This window comes from Balaenoptera physalus (genome assembly GCF_965194825.1).
Source record: "Balaenoptera physalus genome assembly, chromosome: 3".
NCBI classification, from domain to species: Eukaryota; Metazoa; Chordata; class Mammalia; order Artiodactyla; family Balaenopteridae; genus Balaenoptera; species Balaenoptera physalus.
The window spans coordinates 87,954,954-87,977,915 of record NC_138890.1 but is presented as its reverse complement, the minus strand read 5'-3'; the positions used below and the strand labels follow the sequence as shown (position 1 = coordinate 87,977,915).

Here is a 22,962-nt window from a genome sequence, read left to right as displayed (position 1 = left end):
TTTTTTCAATGTATTTGTGTCAGGAGTCTTTTAAGCATTGGTGAAGATATTTATCTATAGAACATTGTAGATTCTTTTTTAAGCCTAATGGAAATAAATAAATACAAGTAATTAGTCTTTTGCAAATAATGCTTTCACTTGCTTCTCTTTTAAAAAGTACCTGTTTTATCACAAAGTTGAATGTGCATTAGAACTAATGTCCAGTCATATATCTCATATTCAGCCAGTGTTTCTTCCTTCTGTCTCTCCTGTCTCTGTATCTAGTAAGAGTTGCCTTTTAAAACCTTAATCCTGTCCTACTAGAACAGCCCTCCTATTACCTGTGTTGCTTGTTTTCACACTGTTCTGTGGGCACGCAGGTGTTCCAAGGATGTACTTCTCCAGCTCTTTGCTGGGGCAGAGGTGACAAGATTTAGGCCTCCTGAGAGGCCTTTGCCTTTCCCAACCCCCATGTAATTCAGAACACCTTATTTTCTTACTTAATTTTATTTATTGAGTCATTATGGGCCATGCATGGTGTTAGATGCTTTATATTCACTCTTTCATTGAATCTTTATAATTCTTTAAATTAGTTTCTATAATTATCCCTTTTAAATGGTGAGGAAATGGAGGCTTAGATATGTGAAGCCATTTGCCAAAAATCATACAGGTAGTGGGTACAGAGCTGAGATTTGAATCCAGTTCTGTGCTGTTCCAAAGCCCAGGTCCCTAACCCCTAGTATATACCACCATCAGTATTAAGTTCTTGGTAAAATTTCATCTGAAAAAAGGATTTCATTGCTAAAACAATGTTCAGAAATCACTGCATTACATCATACTTGCTTCTCTGTGTAATCTAGACCCTCCTTAAGTGTTTCGGAAAAGTCATTTGTAAATTTAGATGGTATCTTTATGTGTACTGTTGTTTTTTTCAATGAGGAAACATATTAGCTATATAATTTTTTATCCTGGAAAATTAAACCTAATCTGTAGGGAAAGCAAGAGCTTGTAGGGGATTGCATCCTGTATACTTTGATCAAATGCAAAGGAGCATATTAATTTTTTTATAAAAAGGATTATTAATTTGAGGAAGCCCTACTTAAACTATTACTTACATTCAAATTGCCCATAAATATCCATCACCAGGAAATTACTGAGTACTTTTATGTACTTAATACCATGCTAAGAAGAAATCTTGCTTATAAGAAAATTATAGTCTAATTTGATAAAAGACAGACACCACCAAATACAGCAGATAAACTGAAATGTGTAAATGAGCTGCTAAATAGTATGGCATGAAGAGAGGTAGTAGGATGTGGAGTATGTCCTTGATTCATAGCAGAAAGGAAAGAAGTTGCCATAAGTCCTGGGACTATGACAGCCTCTGTGCAGATAGCAAGCATTAGTGACCAGCATCCATGATGTCACAGTCATGAATGTGATTCAGTGAAACAACTTATAGCACACAAACGTACGGATTATAATAGCTTTAAAGTTTGGAAAAGACCTGGTAATGATTGTAACTAAATGGAGTATGAGAGAAAACTGGACTATTTTAAGACTTACCTGATAGATTTGGACATGTTGCTTTAAAATGATGTTTTGGAATCAAGTTGAGCTTCTTTGTGTGTTCTGGTTCTTAATGAAGCAGTTGTTTTCAATTTTTTTAAATGTACATGTTGCTTGTTTGTTTTTTCTTGTTGTCTGTCTTTATTATAAAAGCAATGCATTGCTGAGAATTGGAGATCCATACGTAAAGGGGAAGAGGTAGCTGCAGTTCAGAATCATAAAAAGATACCACTTTTAACTCTTATCGAAGTCCTTCAGTCTTACTTGGTGGGAGGCTTTTGACCTCTCGAAAGCGGTGATATCAACACATACTGGCACTGAGGTTTCAGTTAAAAACAGTTCTGTGTCAGGAACCAGTGCTCGTTTTCTGTATCTTTTTTGTTTGCTTTGTTTTGATTCTACTTTTTGCTTTTGAAAATTACTTTTACTTTTCCTCTGCCTCCATGGAGAAAAGCATCACTGGCTCTTTATTGGTGAACATCAGGGTGACTCCACAAAACTCTCCTGAGTACACCTCTTTCTCATCACTACAAAACCAGTATTTCCCCAGTATCTTCACAACCCCTCCTTCTTCTTCCCTTATTCTTCCAGGTCCCCTTTTTACTCCCTTCCTCTCTTCTCACCCAATCTCTGCCGCTAATGGTCTCTCTTAGTGTCCTATTACCTGAGGTGGGAGCAGATGTGGCAGGGGCTGGCAGCCAGGGATAGACACGGCCATAATTTTGGATGAGCCCGTTGTAACTTTTGCTTCTGCTCAGTTTATATCCTTCCAGCTCAGCAGATGCTGCTTTGTGGCGGGGCTTTTCTGTCTCAGCTAGGTTTAGATGGAAGAGGTAGATAGAGACAGATGTGAGTATCTTCCTTCTGGCTGGTGGTCATTAAACGCTGCTGGGGTGTGTGTTCTAGTAGTTGAAGGGGTTGTTGATTTAGGGTGGAGTTTGCATTATGTATGTATAAAGTACTGGAAATTTGAACAGTTTGGGGAAAACAAAATTTATAAATGCAGGTCTGTTGGCTCTTTATTTTAGATCTGGGATCTGTCACAGATATTTTTTGCCACATGATGCCCTTCTACAGCTATGACATCCCTCACACTTGCGGACCTGATCCTAAAATATGCTGCCAGTTTGATTTTAAACGACTTCCTGGAGGCAGATATGGTTGTCCCTGGGGAGTCCCCCCAGAAACAATATATCTTGGAAATCTCCAGAACAGGTACGAAAATATGCATTTTGTAAGACAACATCTTGAACAAGCAAGCATCAGTGGCTTGTTGCTGAAGGATTGAATAAATGGTTTTTAGTAGCCAGCTTATCCTTGTTCAAGGTATTCATTCAAACTAGATCTAAAGCAACTTAAAAATACCAGAGCCTTGACTATGTCTTGTATGTTATAACTTAATGGAAAATGAACAATAGTAGATCAATATACAATGGATAACCTGTAATACACTGTTATTACTGTCTCCTTTGCCCTCATTATAAAAGCCTTCTACTGTGTTTGATTGAGTTCATATACTTTTGTTGATAATAAAACTTACAGCCTCTATGGTATAAATTGGTAAGAAAAGCAGCCCAATTGCAAAAACACATTTGTTGAAATGGAACACATAAAGCGTATAATTATCTGTTCCCTTAACAACAATTTCAGTAATAGTGAATGCTGCCCAGCTCTGATGAATACACATCTGCGTCTTTCTGATGTTTTTGACTTATAGAAAACTTTAATTAGAATATTTATACTTAAAGATTTTTAAGTAAAAATCAAAGGAATGAATTATTTTTTTTTCTTAGAAGAAAACTGTCCTAATGATGGAAGCATCTCATTAAACCAGGCTACCTATACTTCTAATTCTGGTGCTTTTAAAGTTTAATTTCTCCACTTTAAAATTAGTGGCATGTAATGCATTAAAATAAAACATTGTATTGTAATATAAACCACTCAACTCTGCTAGAAAAATAATATAGCCTTGTAAGATCGTTGCTCTGTGCTCAAATCTCTTTATTCTTAAAAAGGCTTTTAAAAAAGTGTGTGTGAGGATGAGGGTGGGATTGGGTCTCTTTGCATTGAGTGTCCTTGTGGCCATAAAGAAAACATTCCAGTGTGAGCCTCTCACTGGCAGGCACAGAAGTATTTTAGCATGGCAGCCTTCTTGAAGCCATGGATCCTTTGTGTCAAAATCTGGCTTTCGTAGTTGTTTTGAAAAACTGTCCAAGGTTTGGGAAGCAACCTGGTTTCATTTTCTTGATTCCTAGAGAAGTGAGGATCAATGGGAGACCCTGAACAGCCTGCTTTCTAGGGTCAGGCTACTTAGGCTAAGAGAGTAATCCAGTACATTATGTAGCAGAAGGAGCAGTGGAAAGGAAGTGGTGGTGGATTGGGGCGGTGTGTGTGTGCGTGTTTGAGGGGGGGGATTCTTGCCTGTCTACTTGGGAAAACAGCTGTTTGTAACTGAATGGTATTTACACTCCTTTCAGCTCCAGTGGTCAGGGGTAGGAGACTTCTTGAAGGGTAACCGGAACCCCAGTGCACTCAGAGATATTTTGAGGCCCGTTTTTTCTTTTTTCGGTGCTCCTTAGAGTACTTGAGAACCATTTTGTGTCATCCCGTCGCTGTGTCATAGAACCCTTCACAGATTACCCCCCCCATCCCCCCAAGAACACACCTTGTGGTCAGTCAGTTCCAGTGATTCTGAAAGTGGTTTCCAGGCACCTGGGACATACGGATGAGAGAGTCTATGTAATACCTACATAGTTTTTTTTTTAAAACTTCTTACAAGTCTTGAAGTCTTAGCTCTGCTGGTTATTCCCGTGCAGATATCACCTTCCTTTTGATGTTGTGATGAGCAAAGATCAAACATGGGCATTCCAGCTTAATGGCATTTGATTTTTTAATTCCCTAAAGAAAATGAAATTTAACTATAAGGTACAGGTGATACATTTATTAAGTTCAGTTTATCAGGTTCCTCTACTTTGCAGATAAAGAAATACCATTCTTCAACAAGTTCAGTTTTTGGTCTAGTACCATATATTTTACATTTGATGATGATTTACATGTCAGGTGATTTGATATTTCAGGGAATTCTTTTTTTCTTTGTTCTAGTTAAGTTGCTCTTTCTTACGTGGTAGAATAAGTGAAGAGCAAATTGCAGCTGTGCATCTTTAAATGTGATGTTGGTCAGTGCGTTTGTCATAAGTTTACTGTACATTAGTGAGTACCCACTACCTGCCAGGTGGGTTAGGTTGGTCCCTTGGCTTTCCCAGCATTGTCACTTTCTGAGCAGGAGCTTGGGAGTTAGTTAGGATAGATGCTGAATAGAAAAGGCACTTCATTAGACTTTGTGATTTCTTTCCTCTTATGTGTTTTACACATATACATGCAAAATATGGTATATCTTACAGTAGTAAACCTTGGGATGCATTTAAATGATCGCATACCCTTTTTTATGCTGGTTGCCTGGGGGATCTAGTTGGATGCTCATTCATACTATATCTTATATCGGCAATTTATGTGTATTTTTTTCCTCGTATTTCTTTGGTCTTATATATCTTTCTATGTGATTAATCTCATTGTATGTGTGTTTTTTAATTGTAAGTAATAATCTAAAATTGTTTTTGGAAAATGTGGAATATTAGTAAATTACTAGTAAAAATTAAGTACTATATTGAATGCTAATCTCTGAAAACTAAGTATTATATGTTATATAATTGGGTCATTTGTAGAGACGTGGATGGATCTAGAGACTGTCATACAGAGTGAAGTAAGTCAGAAAGAGAAAAACAAATATCGTATATTAACGCATATATGTGGAACCTAGAAAAATGGTACAGATGAACTGGTTTGCAGGGCAGAAATTGAGACACAGATGTAGAGAACAAACGTATGGACACCAAGGGGGAAAAGCGGCGGGGGTGGTGGTGGTGGGATGAATTGGGAGATTGGGATTGACATATATACACTCATATGTATAAAATAGATAACTAATAAGAACCTGCTGTATAAAAAAATAAATAAAATTAAATTTAAAAAAAAGAGAATATTACGGTTACATTTTATCCACCAAGTTATTAAATTTTTCTAATTTAATATTTGCAAAATATTAAATTTTTTAATATAAATATAAATAGAGACTATCAGTATAAAAAGACTATCAATATAAAAAGATTATATGAGATTCTAAATTTAGTTAAATTTTTTTCATAATTTCTACAAAATGCCTCTTTCCATCATTGATATTCTTTGAGATTTCTTCATAAATTTTAATATCGTGAATTAGAATCTAATTCTGGATAATCCTTGAAATGAAAATTGGAATAGTGTGTAAAAAAGTGTATTTGTCATTTATCACTGTTTCTTTAAGCTTTGGCATTAGAAATATGGAGAACTACTCTGGGTTCATCTGCTTGTTTAATTTCACTTTCAGAAGCCCTTCCTCTTAGTTTGTGTTCCCAGACTTCCTCAAATGGTGCTCCAATTCAGCATCTCCCAAAGGGTTTTTTACAGAATACGAGAATATGAAATATATAAAGCACAGCAGCACATTGTGTTTAGCTGACCTTTTGAGTCATGGGTTAGCACCCAGAGAGATAGAAACCAAAATAACTCATTCAACTCCTAAGCTTTATCTGTTGATCAGTATTAAGAAGGACACTGTGACAAATACTCAGATTATTGATGGAAGGTGTTAAGTGAGTTGATTTTCTTCCTTCAGAAAAGGAAATATGGTTCTATAATTGGCTTCATTCTAAATACCTTTTTATGTTTAATTAGGCAATTTTAGATTAAATTAGAGAAAAGGAATTAAGTCAAAGCAAACTTCAAAGTTTATATAGATGAGAAATCCTGTCTTCTTGGACTAAATTGTTTTACGACAGGCTATCTGGGAGCCAATCTCTGTGGCTGACCTTTAGGAGGGCATTGATGCCCCCAGTAATTATATGCCAAAGTTGGTATGTGACTTTATTTCTCTAAGGATATTCCATTGGAAAACTATGGGTTTTTCCCTCTGATAAGAATTTATGAATATTTTAAATGGATAAAGAAAATCACTATGGTAGTTTAAAAAGTCTGCCTCATAAATTATGCTAAGATAGAATATAGGTAAAATACACAATACTTTATTTTAATATAATACATTTTTTAATGAGTTACCCCCTTGTTCTTTTCTTAGTAGTATTTTCCTTTTTTCTTTTGTAGGGCTGAGATGCTTCTAGATCAGTACCGAAAGAAGTCAAAGCTTTTCCGTACCACAGTTGTCCTGGCCCCCCTAGGAGATGATTTCCGCTACTGTGAACGCACGGAATGGGATCATCAATTCAAGAATTACCAACTGCTTTTTGATTATATGAATTCTCATTCTCAATATAATGTTAAGGTAATGAGAAAATATTTTATTATGAGACTGTATTTGAAGTTGACCCTTCATTATTAAAAGAGGCTAAAACACAATAGCCTTAGTTTCTTTGTCCCACATCCCAGTATTTCGTAGAATATGTAGTTCTTCTATAAAAGTATAATTCATGAAGAGGAAAATTATCTTATATTACAGTTCCGTTTCTAAAGTTGTCCCTTTCTTACCACTCATTGAGGATTAAAGAGGCATTACTTTATGTAGTTGAAAACATGCACCTACTAAGTTGTGATGTTCATTTCCCAGTGATGCCCTGTTTTCCTTTCCTACTGAAAGATTGTTGTTTCTTACAGTTGCATCCTGTGATTTAGTAGTGTGACTGGCAGATGCACATGTCAAGAATTTTGCAAACAAACGTCTTGTATCCAGAGACTACAGTAGCATTTTTCTTAGATGAGAAGGCTTCTAAAGTTAATCATTTGTCTGTTGTTCATGCTCTTTCTTCCCCCCTGTGGAAAATCTATTATGTACACTAAAGTTGTGAGAATATTGTAAATTCCTCCCTCCACCCCACTCCTGCTTCCCATATCCATGACTCAGCTACAACATTCATCAACTCAAGGTCACTCTTGTTTCAGCTGTGCCCCACTGTCATCTCACTCCTCTCTCTCGAATTATTTTGGAGCAAATCTCAGCGGTCATGTATTTTTGTCTATAATGATTTCAGTATGTATCTCTAAATGAAAAGGACTCGGTGTAAAAAATATGATCATGATACCATTATCACATCTGAAAAATTAATAGTAATTTAATATCATATATCCAGATAGATTCAAATTTTCCTGATCTCACAAAAGCATTTTTTTTTCTTTTTAACAGATGCGTTGTGTAAGTCAGGATTCAAACAAGAGTCATATATTTGACCCTATATGAGAAAATGAATTGTCCAACAGTTTATTATATTCACATATGAACCTTTAAGACAGTAAAAGATATGTGAAAATACCATAGAGAAGAAGTGATATACCTGGTAGGAAATTAGAAAGGTGATGATATACCACCTTTTATGTAGTGAGAATTCAAATTTATTAAGTAAACTTAAATAATATTAAATAAATAAATACACTTAAATAAAATATTGAGGTTATTCAAGATACTTAAAACTGAATTTCTACCATGTTATAGACTCTGAGCATCAGGCCTATATTTAAATCATCCCTGTAATCTCCTCAAAGATAAAGTGCATACATGGACGTTTGATTAGAAGAGTCCATATGTATGTGGGGATCTTATCTCTAAATATATCTTCTTGGGGAATGGTTTTGAGGTCTGCAAAAGGATCCACTGCATGATTGTGAAGAATTTAATCCTGCTTTTAGTATTTTACCTTTTTCCTCCTTTGTTTGCCCACTAGAACAATTTTAAAGTAATTTAAAAAGTTGACATATCATATACATAGAAGTGCACAAACCATTAAGTATACAAAGAATATTTTCAAGTTTTAAAACCCCCATGTAATATAAAAAAAAAAATGTCTATATGTGTATAACTGAGTCACTTCACTGTACAGCAGAGATTGGCACAGCGTTGTAAATCAACTGTACTTCAATAAAAAAAAATAAATAACCCCCCCATGTAACCACCATCCAGATCAAGATGTAGAACATTTATAGCCCCTGGAAGGGTCCCACAGATGTCCTCCAAGTCATTACCAATTCCTTCAAAAGTAACCACTATTTTCATTTCTATCACTGTGATTAGTGTTGCCTGTTTTTGAATTTTATGAGAAAGGAATCTTAAATATGTGTTATTTTGTGTCTAGCTTTTTTTGCTCCATATTATGTTTTTGAAATTCATCCATCCACCATTACGTGTTGCTGTAACAGTAGTTCATTAATTTTTTATGCTGTATAGTATTTCTTTTTTCTTTTTTTAAAAATATTTATTTATTTATTTGGCTACATCGGGCCTTAGTTGCAGCATGCAGGATCTTCGTTTGCCAAGTGCGGGATCTTCGTTGCGGCATGCGGGATCTTTAGTTGCGGCATGCGGGATCTTTAGTTGCGGCATGCGAACTCTTAGTTGCAGCATGTGGGATCTAGTTCCCTGACCAGGGATCGAACCCGGGCCCCCTGCATTGGGAGTGTGGAGTCTTAGCCACTGGACCACCAGGGAAGTCCCAATGCTGTATAGTATTTCTAGTATCCATTTGATATATATATACCACCATTTATCCATTCTATTGTTGATGAACATTTGGGTTGTTTCCAGTTTTTGTCTATCACAAATAATGCTGCTTTGAACATTTTGTGCATGTTTTGGTATACATGTGTATGAGTTTATGTGGGTATAAAATGGGATGGAGTTCTGGGGTTATTGGGAATTTACATGTTCAACATCACTAGATATTGCCAAACAAGATTCCAAAACAGAAGCACTGGGTATTGCATGGTATGACGGTTTCAATTGCTCCGCTTCCTTACTCAGACTTTGTATTGTCAGGATTTTTTTTTAAACCTTTATAATAGATGTGATGGTTTTATTTTGTATTTCTGGTAGTTAATGAGGTTGAGTCTCTTCATAAGTTTATTGCCGTTTGGATATCCTCTTTTGTGAAGTGCCTATTTAAGTCTTTTGATGATTTTTTTTATTAAATTGGGTCACCTGTCTTTTTCCTAACCATTTATAGTTCTCTTATGTATTTTGGATTGAGTCTTTTTTTCAGATAAAAGTTATACAAATGTTGTCTCCCACTATATAGCTTGTGTTTCTCTCTCTTAATGCTGTCTTTTGATGAACAGAAATTCTTAATTTTAATTGAATGTAATACAGCAGTATTTTCCTTTATGGTTAGTGCATGTTATGTTTTGCTTAAGAAAATTTTGTTTACCCCCATGGTCATGAAAATACATTTCTTCTGAAGCTATCCTCTAGAAGTTTTATTGTTTTACCTTCAACATTTAGGTCTGTAGTATATTTGGAATAGATTGTTGTGTATTGTGTGAAGGGAGGGATCAATATACTTTTTGCCCATGTGAGTATCCAGCACCATTTATTGAAGACCATAGTTTGCCCACTGCACTGCAGTGTTGTCTTTATCATTAATCATGAGTGAGACGAATGTATGTGTGGGTCTGTGTCTAGACTTTCTATTCATTTTTGTCTCTCTGATTGATCTCATACTGTCTTAATTACTACAGCTTTATAATAGATCTTACTATCTGATAGTATAATTCTTCTAGTTTTGTTGTCCTCAATATTGCATTGGTTATTGAGCTCATCTGTACCTATTGGGTCTGAAGTTAATGCTGTATTTCCTTGTATTTGTGACCCTCATTTCTTGCATGTTCACACACACATATTCTGCTTCCTAGTAATTACATTCTGCTTCCTGGTAATGAGATTAGGGAGTAATACGTAATATTAACTAAAATGTATTGAGAGATTATGATTTGGTAATTAAGTTTTTAAAGTGCTTTACTTTATTTAAAAATTTTTTTCTAGTTTTACTGAGGTATAATTTGACATATATCACTGTTTATGTTTAAGGTGTACAGCATAATGATTTGACTTACATATATTGTGGAATGATTACTGCAGTAAGTTTAATTAGCATCCATCATCTCATATAGGTATAATAAAAAAAAGAAAAAGAAAAAATATTTTCCTTGTGATGAGAACTCTTAGGATTTACTCTCTTCACAATTTTCATACATATACAGCAGTGTTAACTGTAGTCATCATATTGTATGTTACATTCCTAGTACTTATTTCTCTTATAACTGGAAGTTTATACCTTTGGACTACCTTCCTCCAGTTCCTCCTCCCTACCCACCACCTCTGATAACCACACATCTGCTTTCTTTTCCTGAGTTGTTTATTATTATTATTACATTTCACATGTAAGTGAGATCCACAGTATTTATCTTTCTCTTTATCTACTTAGCATAATGCCCTCAAGTAAAGTGCTTTACTTTAACAATTATTGAATTCTCTGAACATTTTCTGGTAGGTACTATAATTACTCATGAGGAAACTGAGGCACAAATAGATTAACTTGCCCAAGAAACACTATATTTGGTGAAGCCAAGATAAGAGTAGATAATATAGTTGAAAATTGATTTTCTTTAATGTAAGCATAAGGATTTGGAAATAGACATCCACTTTGCTGTTACAAAATTTATTATATCACAATTAGATTATAATAACTTATATTTGTCTTGCTAATATCATTGTTATGTTTCTGGTTGATATTTTGCCTTTGCAATGGAAGAATAATAGCTAAAACTTATACCGTTATTTGCCAGTCATGTTTCTAAGCATTTTACTTAGAACCCTATTAGCTGTAACACAGAGAGACCCAGAGACATTATATACTACGCTCAAAATCACATGTTGCATAAGTGGTAGAGATGGAATTCAAACCCACATCATCAGGATCCAGCTTCTGTGCTGCTCTTAATAACTGTTGGAGTGCCACTAACTCTTTTTGACTACTTTAATTATTTTTCTGCCACACTGAATCAAAATGGCTCTCAATATCTGTGTGTGTGTATGTATGTATGTATAAGGTCAGAAACAGGAAAATTAGCATCATATTAAAAAGAGCACATTCCCTACTTAATTGTCTGTTTACTTCTAGCAACACTGCCTTTTAATATCTGTTTACGAGGTCTGATATAATATTTCTTTTTTCCTTTGATTTATAGAATAGTTTGGGCTCATAGAAACGGATTTATGTACTAGTAATTTGAGTCACTAGTCAGAAAAACCTTTTCATTTGAGCAGTCAGCCTTGCAATTCTTGTCCCTCTTTGTGTTTTACCTCTATTCATTGTTACCTGCTGGTAGAGAAAGTCCATTTTTTTAATGACCTGCTGTTCTCAAAGTCTCTCTTCTCTCCATTATAAGAACACAAACTGGGGAGAAGGGGAGGCCAGGGGAGGGTATGTGCATATGATATATGAAAATACTTAATAGCTAACAAAACTGTTGTTCCAGACTTCCAGAACATTTTACTCAAAATACGTGTCTTTTATTTTTGCTGCTTCCCCCACTTTCCATTCATCTCTGGATTATTCCATATCCTGATCCTTGCACACTTGGAGATTCTAGGGATATGTAAGGAGTTTTCAGATCCACAAATTTGTAGCTCTAAATAACTCTTCTTACTGCTTAGGTGTACAAGTTTTCTCTTAGTTTAACTTGGGACTTGATGCAAGTAAAAGAAAGTCACTGAGTGCTTTCCCCCCTGCATTTGAGTAAATCTGAGCTATATATTATCTTAACTTGGAAGCATATTTTTTAGTAACTTTTCCTTTCAGTGCTAGAAACAATTTTAAGGTAGAGATGAATGTGTGAATAAGTGAAATGTACCTTTTTTTTTTTTTTTACTAGATACAGTTTGGGACTTTATCAGATTATTTTGATGCACTGGATAAAGAAGATGCAGCCAGTAGAAAGAATAGCCAATCAATGTTCCCGGTTCTAAGTGGAGATTTTTTCACTTATGCTGACAGAGATGATCATTACTGGAGTGGCTACTTTACATCCAGACCCTTTTACAAACGAATGGATAGGATATTGGAATCCCATTTAAGGTACAGTTACCTTTAGATAGCTACATTTATTTTTTTTACTTCTTTTATGGTATCATAACCTATCTGTAGAGTTTTGCATAATATACAGCATTATGCAGTGTTAGGATGCACTTAATGTGAAATATTAATGCAATCAGAGATGTGTCTCCAAACCATAATCAGATTATTACAGAGGCTTTTATTCTAGAAGGAAAAGCAGTTTATGTAATTAGATTTTATGGGAGTTGTATTCAATATTTTATATTTTTCTAATTAAACTACTTATATTATTTGCACACCATGGTAGTATTCAGCGACATCATCGCGTGTCTGCAGGTCAGTAACCTGGCAAGCTGAATTGTTGGAAACAGGGGCAAGGGTCAAAAGGAGCAAATAAAATAAATAAATAAATAAATAAAAATAAAAATTTAAAAAAAAAAAAAAAAAAAAGGAGCAAATAGGGTCTCTCAGTAGCCAAAATGTAGGCCTCAAAGTACATACTCTAAAACCAATGTACTTTATATGTGGGAGAACTTTAGAGACTCCATCTCAGTTCTTATTTATTTATTTGAAACACATTTCTATAGGTATGATTTTCTGCTTAGAAGAAGAAAATTTGAAAGAGATGAGAACAGATGGAGGCAGAGTGATTGGTTGAAAAAGTAAACAGATATGGAGATGACAGAAAAGTCATTAGAAAAACATAAAAACACTCTAACCCTGCATTATCCAGTTCTTTTCAATCACTATCCAATAGAACTTTCTGCAGTGATAGAAATACTCTGTTTCTGCACTGTTTATGCAGTATGGTAGCCACTAGCCACATGTAACTATAGAGCACTTGAAATTTGACCAATGTGACTGAGGAACTGAACTCTTAATTTTATTTAATTTTAATGAATTTTAATATATATATAGCCACATGTGGCTAGTGGCTGTCATAGTGGAGAGTACAGTTCTATGTAACTGAGTCTCATTGTTTTTTGATAAAGAGAAACCACCCCAAGGGAATCCTGAGGCTTTTTCTATGTGTGTAGCTCAGGAGAGTAATTTATTTTCATGACAAATTCATTGTCAGTTAAGTTCAAAATATGAATTCATGATGATTGATTTTCATGATGAATCTCAGTATTAAAAATAAAAATTTATATCAAACCTACCCTCTTCTATGTACTAATGGACATTGAATATATTTTGGACAGCCTTTTTATAAAAATCAATAATTTCTTTAAGAGTTGTACTTTGGTAGAGTAGTGTGTGTTTTTATTATTTTTACTGTTGTTGTGCTACTGTTCCCACAAACTAACAGTAACTGTTATTTAAAAAGCCTAACCTTTGACTATTTTGGGGTATATTCACAAATGTGCCAGATGAATATACATTATTTGTAACAAAATAGATTTATATATTACAGAGATTTCTGCATTGTTACCCAATAGAATCTTAGTTATCTTTATGTTAGTTATCTTTATAATTATTCATAATTTTTAAGTGGCAAAGAGTTATGAATATTGGTTCAATCTTAATTTATTGAACTTGTTTAAGGTGTTACTTAAATATATTACCACTGGTAATATATTTTGATAATTCTGCTGCTTTAAAATAAAACAATAAACCTATAGTAAGTTGAATTTCAGAATGTAATTAATTTATTTGAAAATAAGTTAATGGTGTGATAATGATATTTCATCCTCAGCTCATTTGTAAAAAATGTGTATAAAATAGAAATGTACAAAGAAGAAAATATTCTTGAAATCCACTTTTTTACATTTTGGAGTATTTATATGTATATGTATTCTTTCCATAACCAGGAATACTTGCTCTGGATATATATGCATATATATACATACAATTTCCTTAATTCCAATATAGTGATTCTCATGCCATGAATTTCAGAAGGCTTATAATTTTATAAAGTGGAGATTATTTAGTTTCTTTTAATTATTTCAACAATTCAAACGAATTCTTTTTTTTTTTAAGCAGTTTGAATCTCTCCTTGTTTTTTGATACCTTGATACATTTTCTTGCTGCCTTGATTTTTCTCTCCATCATCTTAACACATTTGTGGTAAAGAATCTTCTTATGTTTTTCACTCCATCAAGGCATGTCTCTTTTTAAGAAACCCATCTTGAACCATGTCCTCAGATGAAAAACATTAAAGATGAAAATTATAAACCCCCATATTATTGCTCAAAACTGTCCTTAAGCTAAAGTATTTTTATTCTTTACTTTAAAATACTAAGAGAAGACGGCATAAGATTTATCATCTTTCAGTTTCTATTGTTAAATTCTCTATAGTTGTTGTATGTTATCATTCAACACTTAGACTAACTCTTGTCTCTGAGCTGTCTGGCCATCATTTTCTTCTTCTCCTTTACTGTTAGTCTAACACTCATGTGGCCATGCATTTCCCCACCACCTCTCCTCTTAATGTACCTATGTGAGAGTAAATGGCTTTCTGGTGATGAAGTTCATGGTATATCCAGTTCTTACTGCTTTGAGATTTTTTTTTACTATGTTATATGTAAATGGACATATCTTTCTGCCAACAGTTACTGGTTTCTCTTCCTTACATCACTGAGACATGGTGTTCTTTGATGAGAATTTAGTTGTATTAGGTGGATACCTTTGTGGTTTTATAGAAATGTTTATTATCAATATCTGTCTTATAAATTGATTGTACTGAAATCATGGATTTGAAAAAAACCACATTTGAAAATGTATCAGTGCCACCTATCTTAGGTAGTAAACTAAAATGTTTGTTTTGAAATAAAAATTAATGACTGTTTTATGCAATTAGGGCTGCTGAAATTCTTTACTATTTCGCCCTGAAACAAGCTCAGCAATACAAGATAAGTAAATTTCTTTCATCATCCCATTATATGATGCTGACAGAAGCAAGAAGGAATTTGGGACTATTTCAACATCATGATGCTATCACAGGAACTGCAAAAGATTGGGTGGTTGTGGATTATGGTACCAGGTAATATATTGAAAAGTGGACTTAAAACAAAATCTTTTAAAATTTCAGGTCATAAGCTTTTATCTTTTGATGAAGTGTCCTTTTTAATTGTAATACTGAATTTTTATTGAAGTAAAACACACTAAATCAAACCAATTTCAAAGATACACGTGTCACACCAAGAAAACATTTTCAGTTATGCTGACAGCCCAAAATGCTTATGTTTTGATGAAGTTTTTAATAATTATATCCCTTAATAAGGTTTGCTGTAGAAAACCCACCAATTTTCAGAGTCACCAGTTTTTCAAGAAATCTGTTGACAAAGTACTGGCTGTCCCAACTTTTTATTGTAGTGCATTTCTGTAAATGGAGTAGTAAAACATTATTATAAAACCGATCCCACTTTTCCCCAAGTACAGTGTGGTAATTGAGGTTACTTCTTGACCAAGAATTTGGTATCAGGTAAATCATAGTTATAATCCAGGGAGATAAAGAGCTCCACTTCATTATACAGCCATTTAATTTCATCCTATTTCATATCCATTTGTTCTTGGATACCTCATTTTTTGATAGGGGCATTGACAAAAAAGTGTAAGCCTAGAAGAATAGCCAGGAAGTAGAAGAACCTAGAAACCTTGTCATATATGGACGATATAAGGAATTGGGATGAAAAGCGATGGCCTGGGTGTTGATATCAAAGCCGTCTTTAGCTCTTGGATGGTCTGTCAGATGAATGACGGAGTAGAACTCAGTTATTTTCATATTGCAGATCAGAAACAATGAGTACAGCCTTTGGCTCAGAATAGCAGAGGGCTTTGTAAACAGTGCTTCCCAATAAGCTTACCTTTTGTGATAGTGAGATTTCCATCATCATACCAGAGTTGAGGCTGCCATTCGTTAGGATCAGTGCAGAGGAGATTCCCACACTGGGGGAGGAGTTTTGCCTGTTGTTTCACTGTAGCTTAGGTTAGTATTTCTTCCAGATTATGCTTTGAAATTATTTTTAAATCATTAAAAATATGCTCTGATTATAGATTTAAAAAGTGAATCTCTTTTATAGGTATTCTCATATGTGGAAAGTGTACATAGCACATAAAGTCATTATTAAAAAATTGATCCACAGCTGATACTACTAATTGTAATGAGGGTTAATTAAATTTTTAGTTACAGTATTTTGACTGCCTTTCACGAAACTTGGGAAGAAAGTATTCTTGAGGTTTCATTAGTTGACTTGAGTCTTTAAAAAATATATTCAAGGTAGTACCTTGAATATCTTCTCAGTTTTCTTATGGCAAATGTATTTGGCATCCATCTATTGAGATTGAGCTGGACTTAAAGTAGAAAATACTCATTGGATGATAATGATGTTATTTCTTCCACAGAAAGCATTTTTGAAACTAAGGTCAGATACTCCATTTTTCTTTTTCACCTGTTCCTGTCTTCTTGGTTTATTGAGAGTTTAAAAGTGAGGCTGCTGGGAATCAGACCAGAGCAGAGCTCCTAAGAGGAAATAGAGAAGTCATCCTCTGTGGTGGCCCCCAAGCTGTAAGCTTATTCAGCTTTCTGCTTTCCGGAGAACTGCTTGTCTCTTTCTTGGTATGCACTCCTGACGCTGCGGTATTGAGCGTAAAAAAGGAAAATGGCTTGCGGCCAGTTTCGTTCCAGGTGCCTGCTCTGGATCTAAGAGCCCCTGGTTGTTCCCCAGAAGAAGGACGTGCTGCCCTGAGGGGGAAGTCTGTATCTCCAAAGAATGGCCCATAAGGCATGCTGACGCATAGATAGTGGCGCATAGATAGTGGCGACAGAATTATGTGGAAATACAAGGTTTACTGATTTATTGTCTAATATTCGTTCCGTACTAAACCTATGTATACATTCATGCTCTTTGAATAAACTTGCCTTGCAACCATCAGTTGTCTTGGCCCTTCTGACCCCATACTGGTGCTTTTCAGTTCCTTACCCCTCACCGCCAGGAACTTCTAGCTTTCTGCAGCCGGTCTGCGGCAATCCTCCTCCACTGCCTACTTGCTATCTCTCTGGCTGCGATATTGAAAGAAATTTGGGTACAAGTCATTGGGTTTTTGCTACAGAACATTTTCTGTCTCATAACCTCTCCAAAAGGCCTGTCATTAGTTCCTCCATATGTTTGGTGTTGCTTTTAGCTTATAAAAGCATCCCCATACAAAATTGCATCTCAGAGAAAAAAGACACAATAATTCTCAAGTTGTACTTGACATTTGTAAATTTGCTTTGTGAGCACTTCACACTTCATTGAAAAGTCATAAACAATTATCAGGTCATTAGCACAGACATTTTAAGTAGGAAATTTCAAAACACAAGTTAGAGAATTATAAATAAAGAGGCAGCTAGTATTGGGTGGTCTCTTGTCCTTGGATTGTTGACTACTTTTTATTCAGATGTTAGCAGAAATGTCCCAGTGAACAAGTGTATGAGTTAGGGGCTGCCTTTGGCTGCTAGTAATAGCAACTCGAAACAGAATTAATCCTATCCTGCTTATTTTTAGGCCATGTGAAAGAAGTCTGCAGGTCACTGGTTCAGGTGTGACAGTTCCACAATGCCATCAGGGCTCCAGGCCCTTTTAGCTCTCTCTTCTGTCGTTTAAGGGTGACTCTTAGTGTCATGCTGTCAACAGTAGATTGAATGTTTATGTAATTACAAACTGGAGAGCAAGCATACATCATGGCATATTTGGATGTTAATTCTAATCATGGCATAAAAAATGAATTAGACTGGGCAGTGTCTGTGTGGATGTTCAGCTTAAAAGTGGTTAATGGGGCTGTGTGAAGAAGGAATGGTAATGAGGTCAGTTACAGAAAGATTAAGAATTCAGCCAATTGCTAAGTTGTAATAAAGATAGGTAGGAGAAGAAAATGAACAGAGGGTAAGAATGAGGCTCCTAACATGTAGATCAAACTGTTGAATAACAGACATGATAACGTCTCCTTTAGACTGCAGGAATGGTAGCAAACTAGAAAACTGTGATTCCAAAGTGACGTTTCCTGAACTGTTTCATAATAGGATAAGGGTGGGTTAGGAAATTAGAGGCTCTGAGAAATACCACGTTGATGAAATGTTGAAACATGTAAAATTTTGTTTTACCCAGTTTTCCCCAGAGTTATTTACTGTGTTTAACTTTGTTTTGTTTTCAATAAAATAGCTTTATACATACTGAGAAAGTGTTTGGGAAACGTGCCTGTCCTTAGCAGTCATCTGATAAGAAGACTGCCTGTGTGCCTTTAGGACACGAACATTGATTCGTGACATTCACTCAGTTTAATTAGGACTCTTTAATACACTGTAACACATATAAAGTTTTAGCTGTTGGAGAACGTGACTTATTCTGCATGTTCAGACAACCTCATAAAGATAGCCATGTAGATAATAAAAATAAACTTAGATTGAAGGAGTTGTTTTTCTAACTGAATTTTATTCATTCATGTATATGGTCTTTTAGTCTGGTGAGAACACTTACTACTATTTAGTAAAACATTTGAATAGACTGAGAAATTTAGCTGGATGATGGTCTGAACTTAAATCCGTAAGATTTTAATACTATGGTTACAGATTTACTATGTAAATGCATTTAATTCATAACTTATTGATCATGATCGCTGACATCTTTGAAGTTAATCTTAATGCTCTGGAAAAAAGAAGTTATTTCTATCTAATTCTTTTACAATTTTTTTGTTGTTACATGCCAACAAAAATGTTTTTAACACATAGATACAAAATTGCTTCCTGTGTTGGGGAAAATAATATAATCACTCTATAAACATAATAGATTCATTCTAATGGTTGATTGAAAACATGATTAACAAAGTTTCTCTACAGATTTCTCCAATATGAGTTTACTTAGAGGTGCCTGCTCTCTAAAGCTTTAAAAAGTAAGATTAAACTTGGAAAAAAGGCAAGTTTTTTCCCTATGTGTAGTGCTTCACCAATAGCTGGTAATGTACCGAGATTCTATTCCAGAATTGATCTTGAAACAGTTGATTCATAAGCATCCCTTTGGCTCCTCAGACATAATTATACAATTTGAATACAGTTAAGAATTTCAATGACAAAGAAATATAATAAGGACAAAGACAATTTCATTATCTGCATCTGTGAAATACTTTTTTTTCTCTAGTTCTTTTGAACAAGAACATGAAACTAAATTCACAAAGTATCTATTTGAATTCTTCAGGAATTTAAATTCTTTGAATTTTTTTGTGAATGAGAGTTAATGTCATGTTTTCTTTTGTCATTATTTCAGTGCTTGTTAAAGATTTTTCTAAAGTAAAGTATCAAATCATTGCTTTTTGGTAGAATGCCTTAGAGCTATTGGGGTGATCATGCTGGCTATTGTTATTATTTGGTATGATATTCATGTACAATATAAGTAGTTTGAATAAGTTTATGTGTTTCAGGTGTGTCCAGAAAGTTTTCTTATTTTAAATGAATCCTTATCAGTGATACCTTCTGATTAACTTTTTTTTATCCCTAAGTACTTCATTCAGGGTAAAAAAAAAAGAGCCAATTCATCATAGGTTTATTACAGGTTTCACTTTGAATACAGGATGAAGGTGATAGTGGTTTGGCCATAATTAAAGAAACTGAAAATATTGTATACAGATTTTTAAAAATGTTTTTATTAAAGTATAGTTGATGTACAATGTTGTGTTAATTTCTACTGTACAGCAGTGATTCAGTTATACACATATATGTATATTTTCATATTCTTTTCCATTATGGTTTAATCACAGGATATTGTATATAGATCCATGCGCTATACAGTAGGACCTTGTTGTTTACCTACTCTATGTATAATAGGTTGCATCTGACTAATCCCAAACTCCCAATCCAACCCTCCCCCACCCCCTTCCCCCTTGGCAACCACAAGTCTGTTCTCTAGGAAAATATTGTATAGAGATTTTTTTTTTTGGAATTTTATTTTATTTATTTTTTATACAGCATAGAGATTTTTGAATTACTTCTCAGACTAGTAAAATTTTTGGTTCACAGACTCTTTCATTCATTGATGAATTTAAAGAAGATAATTGGACATTCTGCACTGCTGCTTATTTTGAAGGACAAACGCTCGTACGACTCTTACTCTTTTGATACCTTCCTAGAAATGGTTAGTTGATATCTTCTATTTTCATAATAAAAATGTGTGATTCTTTTGTTCTTGGGTTGGAAAAGGGAGTGAGAAGCTTAATAAAAAGAGACATTGAAATATAATTATTTCTTTTTACATTATTTGAAAGAATTTGAATCACTGTATATAAATTACCTGTGTGTTCTTTCCCATAAGTGTGACTCTATTTGATTTATGGTGTGTATTTTATTCTCACTAAATCTAAGCATGAAAAATAAAATAATGAACTTATTTCAAGGTATGTAAAGCATACAGGCTTTTAGAACACTTAAGATGATATCGTAAGGTAACTGGACATTATAAGTGTTATTTTCCTTAGCTTTAATTAGAAGCTCCTTGATCATATGTTTTCATATTAAAGTAAAAATGCAATAAACAGACTTACGTTTTTTAAAGATATGAAACATGACACAAAAGTAACATAGTAAAACTTTTTGCAGGATTGTCTCTAGAATTCTGATTTATTTGATTCCAAGTTAGAACTGCTCATTATGGACTCTAGTCCCCGTAACATGTGCTGTACTTGAAATCTAAATACACAATACATGCACACAGACACAAGATTTATTTGTTTTGAACTATGATGGACTTCATGTAGCTGGAAAGAGGTTTTGTTTTTTTTTCCTACTGTGCCCTTTTCATGTTTTTTTAAGGTACTATTACATAGCTAATTTTGAAACAAGTTTTAAAAGTAAAATAAAAATTTCTGTTCATTTTTATAGGATTTGAAACAAAGAACACAAAGTTCTCTGCCACAAAAAAATGTAATAAGTCTGAGTGCAGAGCCAAGGTAAATAGCATAATTTCTCATAAACTTTGACCACTTCTATGACATAACTTTTTGGGGTTTTCATGATTTTGTTCTGGACCCAGCATATATCGTAAGGCAGTATTTCATTTAATCAACTTACGAATTTAAAACAGTTGTTCTGAAGAAATGGATTTTCTCCCATGACTGTGTTGTATTCAATGCTAATAGCTAACATGGCGTTTGGTACATTGATAGCTGAATAAGCTATTATAACAGTATTTCTTACAGATACTTGATGTTGGATGGTAAATATGTAGCTTTATTATAAAAATTACCTTATATTTATAATATTGATTAATTTTAGAGTATGTTCTTTCTTGATTCCCTTTTTGTTTACTTACCTCGTTTTCATTAATCTCTGATCCTGTATTTTTAAATGAAAGAAGTGACGTAATTACTATTAGAAGATAACGGTTCCTACTGTAAATTATTTACTAGATAACTGTCATTGTGCTTGTAAAACTGACTTATTTTCGCACTGTTGATTTATGTTTAAGTAAATTGGAAAGGTGTTCAGTCGACCTAAAAATGGGGCATTTAATTGATGGCTGCCTCTGATTTACAAAGAAACATTTTATGTTTTTATTGACAGTTATTTAACCAAGTTATCCATTTTTAATGAGCAAATATCAATCAGTCAGTACCCAGTGTACCCAGATACACAGTGTAGTTTTGTAATATAACTTTTTACTACCTAAATTGAGAAATTGAGTATCACCTGTTATAAATTGTAGAATAAAAGAGTAATTGTAAAGTGTAATTCATGATTTTACACTTTATTAAAATTATTTTAAAATAAATAGAATCAAAGTTATTACAGAAATTTTATAATTGTTAATAAAGTTGAGATTTCAGTTAAACATAGACTAGAGCCTTAGCTGACTAAACTTCAGTAAGTAGAAACTTAAAGCATATATAGGTCACACCTTAGAACAGGAAGATAAGTATATTTTAATAATACTAAAGTATCACTAAAGTAATACTGAAGAAATCCTACATCTCATTTGGCTGGAAAAAAGAAGAGATTAATTTGAAAAGAAAGTTTAAGTCTTAAGTTTAGTCTTGCTGAAGTCTTATCTTAAAGCTTTCATATTGCCAGGCCATAGTTAGGGTGAAAGGATAATGATATTGAAAGAAAAATCAGTTGTAAAATTACAAAACATTTTCTTTGTCTTAACATAAGTAATGTTTTGATGAATTTTGGATTGTATGGGCGTTCTTTATATATTGTGTCCCTAATAAACTGTGGTGTCAGTAAATCTATTTGGCTTTCAGCATAATCCTCTTATCTATTACCTTTTTTATCTTTTTCTATTTTGGTGGGGGAAGATCTTCTTTTTTGCTGACTCTAAGAATGACTTATGCTTGCTATAAGTAATTCATGCTCCATCCCCAGCCCATTAGTCTTCCTGTGGGTACATGTTAAGGTGGGTGGGATGCAGTGGGGATGGGGCCATGATGAGTCAGAGGACTCATTATGCTCTGTGCTCTGTCCTTGCCTTAGCCAGACGTAAGTGATAATTCAGCCTTACTTACGCCAGAGGAAGAAAGT

The 22,962-nt window shown here is 34.1% G+C and overlaps 1 protein-coding gene across 1 annotated transcript in view; it reads left to right on the top strand.

Annotated features, from left to right (window-relative positions):
• MAN2A1 (mannosidase alpha class 2A member 1) overlaps positions 1–22,962 on the top strand; it is a 159,109-nt gene that overhangs the window by 72,231 nt on the left and 63,916 nt on the right. Inside the window, exons 7-12 of the mRNA XM_082455725.1 lie at positions 2,577–2,763; positions 6,745–6,922; positions 12,295–12,497; positions 15,277–15,459; positions 20,464–20,578; positions 21,322–21,389. Coding sequence (XP_082311851.1) covers positions 2,577–2,763; positions 6,745–6,922; positions 12,295–12,497; positions 15,277–15,459; positions 20,464–20,578; positions 21,322–21,389 — 934 coding nt within the window. The remainder of the gene's footprint in view (positions 1–2,576; positions 2,764–6,744; positions 6,923–12,294; positions 12,498–15,276; positions 15,460–20,463; positions 20,579–21,321; positions 21,390–22,962) is intronic.